This window comes from Dendroctonus ponderosae, unplaced genomic scaffold, assembly GCF_020466585.1.
Source record: "Dendroctonus ponderosae isolate FM_Combo_2020 unplaced genomic scaffold, Dpon_F_20191213v2 Dpon_F_20191213_2, whole genome shotgun sequence".
Taxonomy (NCBI): domain Eukaryota; kingdom Metazoa; phylum Arthropoda; class Insecta; order Coleoptera; family Curculionidae; genus Dendroctonus; species Dendroctonus ponderosae.
In genome coordinates, this window is record NW_026018165.1 from 9,545,959 (window position 1) to 9,559,343 (window position 13,385).

The 13,385-nt window shown below is 32.3% G+C and overlaps 2 protein-coding genes across 7 annotated transcripts in view; one reads left to right on the forward strand and one right to left on the reverse strand.

Moving 5' to 3' along the window:
• The window catches only part of LOC109538993, a 15,830-nt gene extending 2,997 nt beyond the window's left edge, over nucleotides 1–12,833 (forward strand). Inside the window, exons 1-5 of one of the 6 annotated variants that reach the window (XR_007280818.1) lie at nucleotides 2,216–2,301; nucleotides 6,121–7,150; nucleotides 7,322–9,069; nucleotides 10,792–11,309; nucleotides 12,054–12,833. Coding sequence is in view for 1 of the 6 variants with exons in the window: in XM_019906530.2 (XP_019762089.2) it covers nucleotides 10,799–11,309; nucleotides 12,054–12,595 (1,053 nt within the window). In the remaining 5 variants the exon portion in view is untranslated. Of the gene's footprint in view, nucleotides 1–2,215; nucleotides 2,302–2,330; nucleotides 2,351–3,936; nucleotides 4,390–4,440; nucleotides 4,756–6,120; nucleotides 7,151–7,321; nucleotides 9,070–10,791; nucleotides 11,310–12,053 lie in introns of those variants that run through there. The other 5 variants (XR_007280819.1, XR_007280816.1, XR_007280817.1 and 2 more) reach the window with 5 other exon arrangements.
• Nucleotides 1,620–2,111, reverse strand: LOC109538994. Its single transcript, XM_019906496.2, has 2 exons — nucleotides 1,875–2,111; nucleotides 1,620–1,824 (listed from the first exon to the last, which is right to left on the reverse strand). The coding sequence occupies exons 1-2, from the start codon at nucleotides 2,109–2,111 to the stop codon at nucleotides 1,633–1,635; spliced, it is 429 nt and encodes a 142-aa protein (XP_019762055.2). The 3' UTR covers nucleotides 1,620–1,632.
• Nucleotides 12,834–13,385: the final 552 nt, after the last annotated feature.

Genomic DNA, 13,385 nt, shown 5'->3' on the forward strand with positions numbered 1-13,385 from the left:
TTTTATTGGCAATTTGAATAGTGTTACAAGTTTGCTGATAGGCGAACAAGCGAATTTGACGGAAAAAATAGATCTAAAAATGAAAACAAGATATATTTTTAAAGTATCTGAATACATAGAAATCGCTTCATAACAAGGGTATTCATAAAGGTCTACGAGTAAGTTAAATACGTAACGATCGCAACTAGTTTCTTTATAAAAACAACTACTGTATATTATAAAACCTTAATATATTTTGCTTATTCGTTGCAGGAAAAATGGGAATATTTTGTTGCAAACCAGGCCCAAGTGAGTTTTTTAAATGCATGAAGGCACGACCTGAAATTGGACTTAATTTTATATTCTACCTTTTATTCATTATTTTTAATTTTAACATTTATTATAATTCGTCCAAATAAATATCTTTTGGCGACCAAACATATAAAGATATGTATAATTTTTCGTGGCTTAAGCGGACCAATAATTTTTGTAGTCGGGAATAATTATTGGGCCGCTTAAGCCACGAAAAATTTTACCTTTAATTATATTTTACTTTTATATCATATAACTCTATCAATTCTTGCATTAGAAAGATTGGAGCACGGAACAAAAACACATGGAGAGCAGGATTCAGCAATGAAAGGAACTGATGAATCATTGTACGATAATGAATCCGTAGAGAAGCTTCCAAATGGAGAGAAAGTTAACGTGGAAGACAATACTGATAATATTGAAAAACCGGACCCTGAATTGCATAGAAGCATGATATTACATAAATTAGATGAAATAAGGAAAACAGCTGGGCCATTTTCGGATGCTATCGACAAATTTACTCACCTGGAACACAGTAACAAGCATTATTATATTGAACAAAGTCTCAGAAGACTAATGGATCAATTAGACGACATGCATGATGAAGTGGGCAACGACGAGAGCTTGCTCGAAGAGAGGAAGAATGTCTACAAAATTGTATTTAGTTTATTCGGCAAGTTAGATGATAAATTATCAAACAGACTGAAGCAAGAAAATGAACAAAATGAAAAGAAATATGAACAAATTATTGTCGATGATTAATTTGTTAAGTTTGGTGATATTATTGTTGACGGTCGGATCATAAGCGTGCACATTGTTTATCTACTACTGTTCTTATTGAAAGGAACAGTTGATATATTTGAATAAATATTTAATGAAATATATGATTTGGTGACGCGTTATTTTCGACAGCAATGAATTGTTTAAGAATCGACCTATAAAATTCTTCACTATGTATGCATATTGAATTTAATTTGCAACACCATTTTGTAACCAGTAACTTTATGAAGGTAGATGAAAGAAAACTTACTGGCATCTACTTGAACAAGTGTATAAATACATTTGATTCAATAGCAAAGACGGTTAAAGTCTCTAAACAGACAAATTAAAAATCACATCCAATACAGTGAGGTGTTTGCATATTTTTGAAAATTAATATTTCAGTACGAAAAACTTGGAGACGAGAATATTCCAATATACCGTAAAATTTCTCAAGCATAATGAATAACAGACCATAGAGGGATTGTATACCCCATATGAACGTTCAAGCACTTTCCAAATAAAACATTTCCTTCACACCTACGAATTTTAACATTTCCTATCCGGCCTGGGCTTCACATTTTATTTTTCGTTAACATCCAACAACTTTAAACACTCTTGCACAAATAATATAGCGTCTTTTCTCAATTCCTTTACACGATCTAGACCTTTGGAATCAATATTATCCAAGCTTAAAGTTTTCTGTACTAAAAACTCCTCGTACTTTTTGCTCTCCCGCTCTAACTCCTCATGATCCAGCGATAAAATTTGCGTCTAAAAATAACAGCATGCCAATTTTACATAACGCAAGTCAATAAAAGCACCTTAATTAGCTCTATTTCCGCCCTAATGGATGTTATTCTATCAACGGAGACTTTTCCAGAATCTTCGCCAATATCGTCTGGCTGTTTTACACATATGAGAGCATTTTCAGAGCAGACTGTCAATTTTTGGCTCTCGACACTGTCTTCAGATGAACTTGTTGGTGTTTCGTCGTCTAAACTACCCAAAATATATTCAGTATTTTCGTGCCCTGCAGGAAAGTCTTGTTCCTCTGCCATTTTGACATGTTTTTATATTGTGTGACATTTTTTACTGAAGCGGTGTACCTGTGAGTGAGTTATAAACATTCTAAAGCGGATTTTAGCAAAAATTATTTTTCGTTCTTTAGCAAAAACATTCTATGGCAAAGCGTTATTTTTTTTGACAACGGTAAAAGTTGAAAAAGAAAGTGCGTTTTGTCATGAAATGGTATGTAAAATGATTCCCATTTGTGCACATACCAGATGGCATAAATCAGGTAATATGTAATTCAGTAGCCAAATGGTGCACGTGTGTGACCTGCAAGGCATATTATGAAATATAAACGACAAATTTGCTAAATTTGCAAACACTGAATATGTACTCTGGTTTGTTATTACTTTAGCGAAACACGCATTACTTTTAACACAGGGAAAAGTAGACGAATAAATCTGATGATGCTTTTAATGTTATCCAGTTTAAATTTGTCTAACAAACTTAACTTAATAAATTACGTTAAAAGTTTCACAGATAAAAGTGCTGTTTTTAACGCATCTTTATTATTATATTCCAAATCACCATTTCAATCAGAGACAAAAGTTTGAAATTTGGGCTCCATGAAACTGACCCATTCCGGCCCAGTATTGGTATGAAAATGCGTTGTCGTCTTGTTTAAGCTCTTTGCCACTGATTTTAATGTTATTTTGCCTCTTTTTCATAATTAATTGCTTTTAGAACTGTTGAATTTTATTATGGATTTTACACTATGATTCGCTGTTTAAGAATCGCCAACATATTGAATGGTAAATACAAATACCAAAATGCATCTAACTTCCAATACGTTGATTTTATTTGCAAAATAGAATTCGATAAAAAGTCAAATAGTCCTCACTAAACTTTAGTCCTCACTAAACTATGTTTTTTTAACTAATTTTCATTCATTCATAGAAGTAATTGCAATTAAATAATGAAGAAAACATTTTGCAATTAGAAAATTTACAAAGTTGTAAATAGGGCGCAAAGTTGCCATTTGCTAGTAACAGCCTTTGAATAAATTAAACTAAAGGGCATTTGCGAATTGCGATTGACTACCAAACTGCAATCATTACAAAAAAAAATACATTTGCACTTTCTATAAAAACCTTGAAAAGTATTTTCTCCAAACAATAATTTCTTGATTTAAAATTGCTCCGTTTCACTTAGGCCAACTAAAAATGCATACTAAATAATTAAGAATTTTCATCCGATAAGTAATCGTGTTAAGGTCATCTTTGCGGCTTAAGTGCATAATAGAAACATGAGTGATCCATTGAAGAAAAATTCCGTGTCCATTTTAAATTAACTAACGCAGCAAAACGGAGATTTTGCAAATATTGCAATTATAAAACTTCGATTACTTTCGGAATTTATTGCAAAATTGGCCTTTCCAAGTTTTCAATGGATGGCTAAACATCTTTTCAAGAGTTGAGTTGGAAACCTTTGATATCTTCAAACACCAACCGTTATTTTGAATTTTCAACCGTGAAAGCTTTCATTGCGTAATTTATATAGAAGAAGAAACGGTTTACTGTATATTAATAATGCTTTTCTCATAAATATTTGATTGTCGCCGATGTGGAAGCCTATTTCTATATTTATTTCAGTGGTTAAACCTCTACAACACATTTATCGGCAATTTTAAATTAAAAAAACTGACAAATATTTGCATTAACCCTCAGCCATTTAGGATTTTAGCAGAGAAATTCTATATCAATCAGTCTGAAAGCGATTTATTATACGTCCGCAATAAATTTTTAAAGAAGTCCGCTGCTAATGCGATATGTAATGCGAATTATTAAATATTTATATGAAAATACAACGGTGACACACTTGACGGAAAAGCGTAGTTCTAGAATCACTATTTAGCCATGAAAAGCTCTGGGGATGTAAAATATGACAATGCAAGTAAATAATATTCATAGTTGTAGAGTTATATAGGATAATTAGCTAATAAATAATCGAAATTACTGGCTATCGGTGCTAACAACCCTCAAGCAAACCAGAAAATATTTTGTAAATCCCACCATTTTTTCATTAGACAGTAGGTAACTGATATCTAAATTGCGGTTTGTGTGCAAACTATATCTACAGTAAATAAGTGAAGTCACGATTCATGTTTTCCCATCCCATAACCAGTTCCCAAATTAGATAAGATTAAAATTCATAATTGAAATTTGAAATCTGTTTCTATCTCCTGTGCGTCGCAATTCTATTAGAATAGTAAAGTGATTTTGTCATGCGCTTATATGTGGTTGGCTGTTGAAACCAAATAAAACATATGTAAGTATTCCAATAATTAATAATTTGTTTACCAAGGACAAAAATTATAATTTGTTAATTCCTTCGTTCACGATGTATCGTTAGTCATCACCAATGGGATTGATAGCGTTTGTTCAGATCTCTCATCAATATAAATAGGTTGTCAAGTACATTTGTGAACTGTGCCCGGATACTACTCGTACATACGATTTACATGTTTGTTTATACTAATCAATACATGGTTAATTTATTAGCTCGATTATAATACCATAATAATGCAAGATTCATCATTGCAAGTGTAACGAAAGAAAAACTGGTTTAAAATTTTCCGAATCAAAATGTGCAGTCTGTGAACAATCCAAAACACCATTATTTTGGAGAGAAAAGGTAACATCATACAATCCACCAACTTTCTCAGTAAAAGCATTAGACTTCTTCGAACAGGGGTTTCAAGTCGATATAACCTGTTGACAACAATTTTGCAAAGTGCACAATCAACAAAACGATCGTTTCAATTTCGAATATAAAGTGATGGAAATGTTCAGTAATTCATGTTAAGTATCGAATATGCGTTGTGTAATAATTGTCCATGTGCATAGGAGGGCTTTTATTCGACAAATAGGATTGGAAAATCGCTCAAAGTGAAGCATTTTTTTGTTGAACCACAGGTTTATTATTATGTAATAACCAAATGATGGAGTACTGCTTTACTGGGGAAATTATTTTTAAATTTCTTCAAATATGTGGACTTTCTTTTGGAAACAAAGCCTTGAATCGCCTTTTCAACCTTCAGTCTACTACTTCTCTCATTTGAAAATGGTTTTAATTCCTTTAGGTTCGGTACTTATTCGGTAATATTTTTTTATTTAATGCAACATATTAGTAAAAATATATTAATTTAAGGTATAGAACTGAATCAACTGTAATTTTGCACCTATCAAAAATCATTTGTTCTATCGCCGTTTGATTAAATCACAATTAAAAAAAAATTAAGTCGATAGTAATAATCCCCATTATGCATTTGTTGCCGGAGTATTTCATTCAATAATTTCCAAAGCAGTGTATTGAAATGAGAAGTTCAACTCAATTTCCACCACCATCACTAGACTTGACTCTTCTAGATCATTTTATGCGATGATTTTCAAAATAAAGCCGACTAGGAGCAGCAACCATTTTGGAATACTATTTCGGATCGGCCGATAATTCTCTTGAAATGTATTTTAGTGTTATTGTATAAATTCACTATCAATTTCACCACGAGAAGTCGTTAATTCGTCCTTAAATCGACGCAATTCTCTTATCGACAATTTGAAACAGTAAATTTAGGATGTATGGTTGTCTTGCTAATAGAGTTCAAACACATTTTGACAACAAACCAGTTACAATGTTGAGTAGAAATTATTAATTAAGAATTTGCCTGAAAAACGTCCAAAAAAAATTTCGATTCAGTTCGTTACTTTGTTTCTTCGTATACTGTTTGGAGAAACCTTAGGAATCATTTTTCAAACTAAATTTTTTACGAAACTTAAACTTTCAAAGCCATAAAAAATGTCCCAACTATACCTGAAAATACAGGTGGCTTAAGTATATACGGATGCATTTACATATATGCAATAATATATATATATATATGCAAACATTGCAATGCTCTTATCGAAATGATTTACAATGAGCACTGAATACAATTGTTGATTCTTAATGTACAGTGTTTCAATTATAATTTTTAATTTAAAATCGTTTATTCTTTTTTAGAGTTGCAATGTCTTTGAGGGATTTTTGCAAATCGTTACAACAATGCGCGGAAAAACTGGAACAAGAAGTGAAATATAACATCAACGAAGCTCACAATCTATTTTTTGCCAAAGCAATGGATGAAACCAGGCTGGCGGTGGAAAAGGCAAAGGACTATCACTACGGAGAAATCGTTAAAGCACTGAACCAGATATTAGAAAACGTAAAATCGCTTCTTTCCCATCAGGATAAAATCGAATGGCTGAGCAACGAGGCCAATTTCTCATCGTCTGATTTAAAAAAGTGCAAAAAAGGACCAGTATCGGCATCACCGAAGAGTGAACAAAAACCAGCGTTTTCCAGATCAGTTGAAAACATACCACAAAACACTAAAAGAGACCGGCGGAAGACTGTTTCGGAAGTTTCAGCCCAAACTCTAGAAGCGTGGGAGAAATACTTAGATCAAAAGGAAAGCGATGAAACAGAAGTTCTGGAAATTGCAACAAGGACGCAAAATACAGTGCCCCGAAGAACTTTGTCTAATGCCCGAGCTAGAAAAAAGTTCGTATCATCCACAATGGGCGGATTTTTAGATGACAATGGTCGACTAGCTAGAAGCTTAGATTCTATTATGGAAAAGTCTCAAAATGACGAAGAGATATATAGGAGCACTTTAAACACTATTTCCTCAGATAAACAAGAAAATATAGATGAAAAAGCTGATTGTACAGCTTCATGTGAAACTTTTAATAATTGTGCTGTGGTTGATGACCCACAAGATGAATCAAGGACTACTTCTATTGACCCGGCATTATCCACTCATGGCAATTCAGTTTCAAAAGCAGGTGAAGGAGAAACTTCCACAAGTATATACTTAAAGGGAGGAAGAAGCGACACATTGGATCTAGTGGAAAGAATTAATAAAAGTAATATTCAAAAAGAAGATATAATCACCGAGTTTATGAAAGATTTTGGGGACAGTGCAGAAAGCGAAATTGGCCCGCGGCAAGAAGACCCCATAGCGTTAAAGCCAAAGATTGTAGATGTTATTGTAAGTTGAAGTCTTATTCAAAACATACTGAAGTGGCGTTTACTATTTAGGAAAATTGTAAATGTTCTCGTTTTCAATACGATGGCAACATGAACTTTTTCGAGTCTAATAAGGCTCGTTCTCTTAATGTTAAATTTAGATCTAAACATTGATATTTATTGTTTGTTTCAGTATAAAAAGAAGCAGTCCCATTAAATGGGGGATTTACGTGTATATAAGCTTCAAGTGATTTTGTGAAAACGATTAAGACTGGTCTACTTATGTAAAGTTGAATGATATGAAAATAGATTTGTTATTGAAAAGAAATGCATTTGTCTTGTTTGTAGCGTTGCTCAAATCACAATAAAATGTGGGATTTTTTCAAACTAAATCGACAAACGAAGACAAAATCCAGATTATTTAGATGATTGAACAGACTCATCCAAACTATTCTTTTTGCCGTTGATTTTTTATTTCAGCTTATTGCAGTTTGCCCAGAAACATTATAGACCTTGAAAGTTAATATTTTTTATTAAAACTATGAGCGGCACATTTGTGAAAAGCAACTGATCGGTTGAAAAATGTTCCGGGATTATAAGTTCCGGAAGTTCACATTATCAAATGCGGTCTGAACGATCGAAGTTGACTTCAGTGTCTCTCTTCGATGACTTTTCTTCAACTGGTGCTCTTATTGCGAAAAATTTAGTTTGTGTTAGTTTCGGTTCTGCAGAATTCACTTTTTTGGATGGTCTTTAAAATGGCACAAACTTTTTCAACTCAGTGTCGCTTGTGAAAATGCAACCTTCTGTGAACTGTGAACAGATTACTTATTGGACTGGCAGATCCATTAGACGGGCAAAATGTAGTAACATTTTTTGCAAATGTTCCCGTTCTTTTACAAGACGTGCGATTACAGGCATGTGGTTTCTATTATAAAAGAAGTGACGACATTTTTAAACAATCCTTTTCCGAATCGACCCATTAGACCAGAAGAACATGTCGTTTGGCCACCAAAGTAACCAGACCTAAATACTTGAGATTTTTTCCTGTGGAGTTTTATGCAAAGTTTAAGAACAGTAGAACAGCTTTAATTCTTTGCATCGATTAAGCTCCAGCAGCAATAAGTGAAAAATCGATCCCAGAATAGTGGTTCTATTGCCCAGAATTAAAAGAATAAGAAATTGGTCTTGTTGAAGTTAATGAAGACAACATTTTTTAAGCTATCTCCCAATCGTTGACTTACGTTACGAAAATTTGATGCAACTTTTTTATTTTTAAGTTAAAAAAAAGTTATTTGGAAATGATGTTTCAAAGAGTCAAGTCCGCATTGAGAACTTCTAATTAATTAAGTGATTAAAAATCAAAAATGTTAAATGTACCTTTCCTTGACTGGAAGTAGCCGTAATGAACAGATAACTTGAAAAATTTTCAATTCTGTAAAGATTTTAATTTCTTTCATCCAAATTCGCAAAACAGCAAAAATGAATTTTATAATTGCGTAATTTAAGGCCATTTATGTGATTATTGTGATTCCTGAAGCGCGGCACATTAAATGACAGAATCACGGACTTAAATAGGAAAGTGCACAGTTGCGTTTTCCATCACATTTCTATGCAGACAATGTAAACATAGTCGGTACTCTCAATTTCGGTGAATGAACAATAGAACTTTTTCCCATAAAATTTCTCTTTTGCGCACCTGTTTCGTTCGCCATTAATTAAACAAACGCGTTGTTTTACTACTTATCTCTTTTATCAGTACGTTATCGGAGATCTGCTATATTTGCTTTAGACAGGCGTATATCACTTTTAGGTGCGACATTGTCAAGTAATTATTTTTTAATAGGGAGTGACTAATTAAATCTGTGAAAAAGTGTCAAATCTTTGCAAGAGTTGCGAAATTGTGGAGCAGAATTACATTGGAACGACTATTGATGCGAGGTATATAAAGTAGCATTTGCTTTAATAATTTTTTAAAACTGCATTTACTTCATAAGGGATTTATTAATCGAAATGCCTTATCAAGGCTACTTAATCATTAGACTTAAGGGAAATATTACGATCATCCTAATGAGTCACAAATAGTTCAGCCGATATGTTCCAAATATAGTTGAAAATGTCAATAATATTAATTATTTTCATTCACAAAATAATTTGCTTTTTACCATCAATCAAATGAAGATTTTACTATCGATTGTTAAATGTGAATGAAGTCTCATATTTAATTGCAATACATTTTACTGAATCAAATGTCGCTAAAAAGTGTTTTTAAGGTCGCAAAAAGTAAACTTGAGTGAATTCGATTAGACAACCGATAATTCTGAGGAAAATTTTTTGGATTTTGGTGAAAAATAAGGCCGCATGAAAACAAAACAAAATAATTTTAATCAATTGCAATAAATTTTTTTGTTGTAAAAAAATGCTTTAGAGTCGTAAGAAACTACGTTTTAAAGCAATCAATCAATTCCAGTAAGCCCAAAGTGTTCTTAAATTGATTTCGGAGTCGCGATGTTGTTAGTAAATCTAAACTAACGAAATGAACGTCAACTAAATTTACTTTAACTTTGGGTGATTTGGTTTCTGTTTGAAGCGTTATCTAGATCATTTCTGTTCTGTTGGTCCATGTTGTGGTAAAAATTAAGCATCTCAGATAAATTTTCTCCAGGGTGGCAAATGAAAAAATTCAAGATTGCCTAAAGTTTGAAATGCTCCTATTAGACAAAGTATTTTTTTGCATTTCAACAACAAAAACTTAAAGATAAACTAAATAGCTCAAAGCAGTCCTTGAATTTTTTAGCTGTCTTTTATTTTTATAGGGTGGTCTCAAAAATCAACTTTTCGGTGTTGCAACAGTAACTTTTTTTAAATTTAAAATTGTTTTCGAGATGTGAGGTCTATCTTAATGCTTGTAGTGTTGAAATGCATGAAAAGACGTTTTTGTCCAACCAGGAGCATGTGGAACCTTCAAAAATTTTGCGATGTTTTATTTGCCACTCTATAGAAACTTTATCTGAGGCAATAATTGTATGTAAAAATACGCACTAGTGGAAAAAGAATTGCCCTAAATAAAGCTTCAAATAGAAATCAAATCGCTCTCAGAAATAAGAATTTATCCAGTTGGAAAATTAGTCGAAATTTGACCGAGCAAAACGTCTATTTTGTTGAGCAGTTTATTTAAGTTATTGTATATTTGATAGGAGCAATTTTTACAAAAAAATGCTAAAAGTATTTTATTTCACATTTTGTCGGTGTCAAATTTGTGCTTATAAATGCCGGTTGGTCGATAATTTGCTGCAGTTTTAATAATGAGAACATACTGATTTTTTTTATATTTATTAAATTTTTGGAAATACGGTAGTTTAAAATTTTATTAGTTTATATTGCAATTCTGTTTTTTTATGTAACCGGCAAATAGCTTTTGCTTTGTATTAAAAATGTTGCTAATAAATTTATTTTTGCCAAATAAATTCACCAACTTTTTCTTCAAAAAGTGAACAAAAAATTAGGTTTTATTTTATAGGCACTAAAAAGAGTTATCACGTTCTGAATCACTCAATTTTCTTTTTGAAGTTTCTCAATATAAGCAAAGCACTTTACTGGCTAATTGGTTAATACCGCATTAAGACAAAGACACCAACAGCTAATATTTTCCGCAATTTTTAGGTAAAACATGGGATCTGTAACTTCAAAATCGCCCCTCGAAAGACGTAATACCGTAGCAAGACGATCGCAAAGAAGAACACTGTACAATCTCAAACCGAAAATCGACCGACTAAATAAAGATATTAAAAAATTCAAGGGAATTACTGAGGACGTAACTTACGTATCCATCAAAAACGAAATCGAGTATTACAAAAACGACTTAGCACGAAAAGGTAAAGATTTACAACCCCAAGTGAGGACCGTCTACGAAGACATCTACAAAAGAATCAACGAAGCGGAGGCTGCGCTGCAAAGCAAACTGGAAGACAACAGGGAAAAACAAGAGAAGAAAGATGCGAAACAAAAAGAAAATGGAGGAACAGCTCAGAGCGAAATCGATAGTGGAGAAGTTCTCTCTGAAGTCAATTCCAATTCGGAAGACGCAGAAACGGTGGTTCAGGTTCACACAGACCACGAAAATACTGACACGCAAAGAAAAACTGTTGAAATCAAATTAATCAAAGTCGTTAGTGATGAAGGTAAGCTATATAACGTTTTATCGAATTCTCCCAGAATATATCTACACTTTTTTAATGGAATAATTTAATTCCTCTTGCTCCTTTTCTTATAAAAGCTGGCGTTTTACAAATGCTTAAATTTATATGGCTGGAAGCTTCGTGAATTATCTTCTCATATTTTAACATTTTTAAAGCGCTTTTTCATCAAAATTACATGCAATGGAAATATTTTAAAACAGTATGTAAATTAATCAACTTAATGTTATACTCAATTAATATCACCTAAAAGATATAATAAATTAAATGGCACTAATTTCAGGTGCTATTAAAAATAATCTAAGTCGAGAAAACGCTAAGATCACACATGCTTTTTTAAGTTAGTTAAGAAAACAAATGGAATTTTTAATTTACAAACTAGCCAATATTTTGAATTAGCGAAGAGTAGGATATAGTGGAATGGAAGTTCAATAGAAACAGAAACAATATATTACAAACATTAAATATCAATATTTAAACTCTGTATACTTGGTTTTAAGTGGCTCAACAAAAAGTCGATTTGTATCGAAAATTATTGGCATATAGAAAATAAAATGAATAAATCATTATGTTAAAATTAAGTGATTAGTAATAGATAAAATAAACCGGGTAATAAAACAGAAAGCACAAAAAATCGATAATGCCGACATGCAATGAAAAATGTACTATATTTTATACGAAGAACTCACGTTCCATAAATTCCACAATTTCAATTCTTTTCAATTTTAGCTGAGCCAAAGTCACCAAAAGAAGTACGAATTATAAGCCCGGCAGAAAAACGAAAGTCCATCTTAAAGGTGGGTGTTCCAGTGATGCCCGGAGCAATTATGAACGAAATGTCCGCACAATCTTTACGAAGCAACAAGCAAAATTATGAGCTTAGAAGTGCATCACCCAAGTCAGCTGATGCAATTTTTTCACGAATCAAAGATATTGTCGAGAACCTTCGAAATGTTGAACTGGAAATCAACGATTTCATTGGAACTAAAAATGGTAAACAGTACAATAAAATCCGCGAGACTCTGAACATGTATCTCGTCGAGTTGAATGGAATAACTCATGCCGACCAGGACGTGATAGATCAAATCAAAGTATGCAGAAACTACATAGTGAGTTGCTTGAATTTCCTGGATGAAAAAGCGACAAACAGTGGCAGGCCGGAAAGTTTTACGAGCGATGATGAAGTGTTTGAAAACAACAACGTCCAACCAGTTTCTAAAGTGGAAGCCAATTTCAAGTTGCAAAAATTGCTTAGAAATACCGCGGTCTAAAAAGCCTAATTGAAAGCTAATTTTTATTGCATGATCAAATTTACCAGATAATACTTTAAAATAAAAATGTTCATTGTAAGTAATTGGGAAGACTCTGTTGTGGTAATACAATACAACATTACAGCTAACAGGGTCATTTTTACGATATTTCGCAATAGTACTCTAAAATAGGATAACACATAGAGACACTGATATGTTTAGTTATTTATTAAGTAGATGAAATAAAATATTTAAAAGGTTTTTTTTGTTAGAATTCCCATCCTAACAGCATGAGGTTTAATTAAATTACAATTTTGAAGAACGACAAACTTAGTTCAGGAATGTCGGTAATTGCAACATCATATTTCTATAAATTAGTTAGAATAAATGTGCAACTAAAACTGGTCACACATTGTATCAAAATTCAGTTTTCCTTGAAAAACACAGTAAAAGTACTGCATAGTGTTACAGATTTTTGTTGCATTTTTAAGTGTTTTTAATGTAAATCTTACGCAACAATAATAAATACTAAACATTTTTAATTTAACTTGGTATCACAAGCTCAGGTTGGATATTTAATATTCAGCCACAACAGTTAAACTAGCCAAGGTGTCAAATTTCAATGGAAAAATAAGAAAGAGCATTGCTAACCAAGTGATAAAGCCACTAATAAAATTAATAGATTTAAATGTATGAAAAACGGGAATGTTCCCAGAATTGTAAGTTTCTAACAAGAAAGGCGAACAGGCGAATATCTTTAGAAAAAACTATTAAAAAACAAAATTACTTGTTGTTTGGAAACGTACAATTT

Bases quoted from the DNA above. Each gene is read 5' to 3' on its own strand.
- LOC109538994 (XM_019906496.2), bottom strand. From the start codon at position 2,111: ATGGCAGAGGAACAAGACTTTCCTGCAGGGCACGAAAATACTGAATAT. The intron at 1,825-1,874 runs GTGCTTTTATTG...TGTTATTTTTAG, and splicing joins CGGAAATAGAGCTAATTAAG to ACGCAAATTTTATCGCTGGA.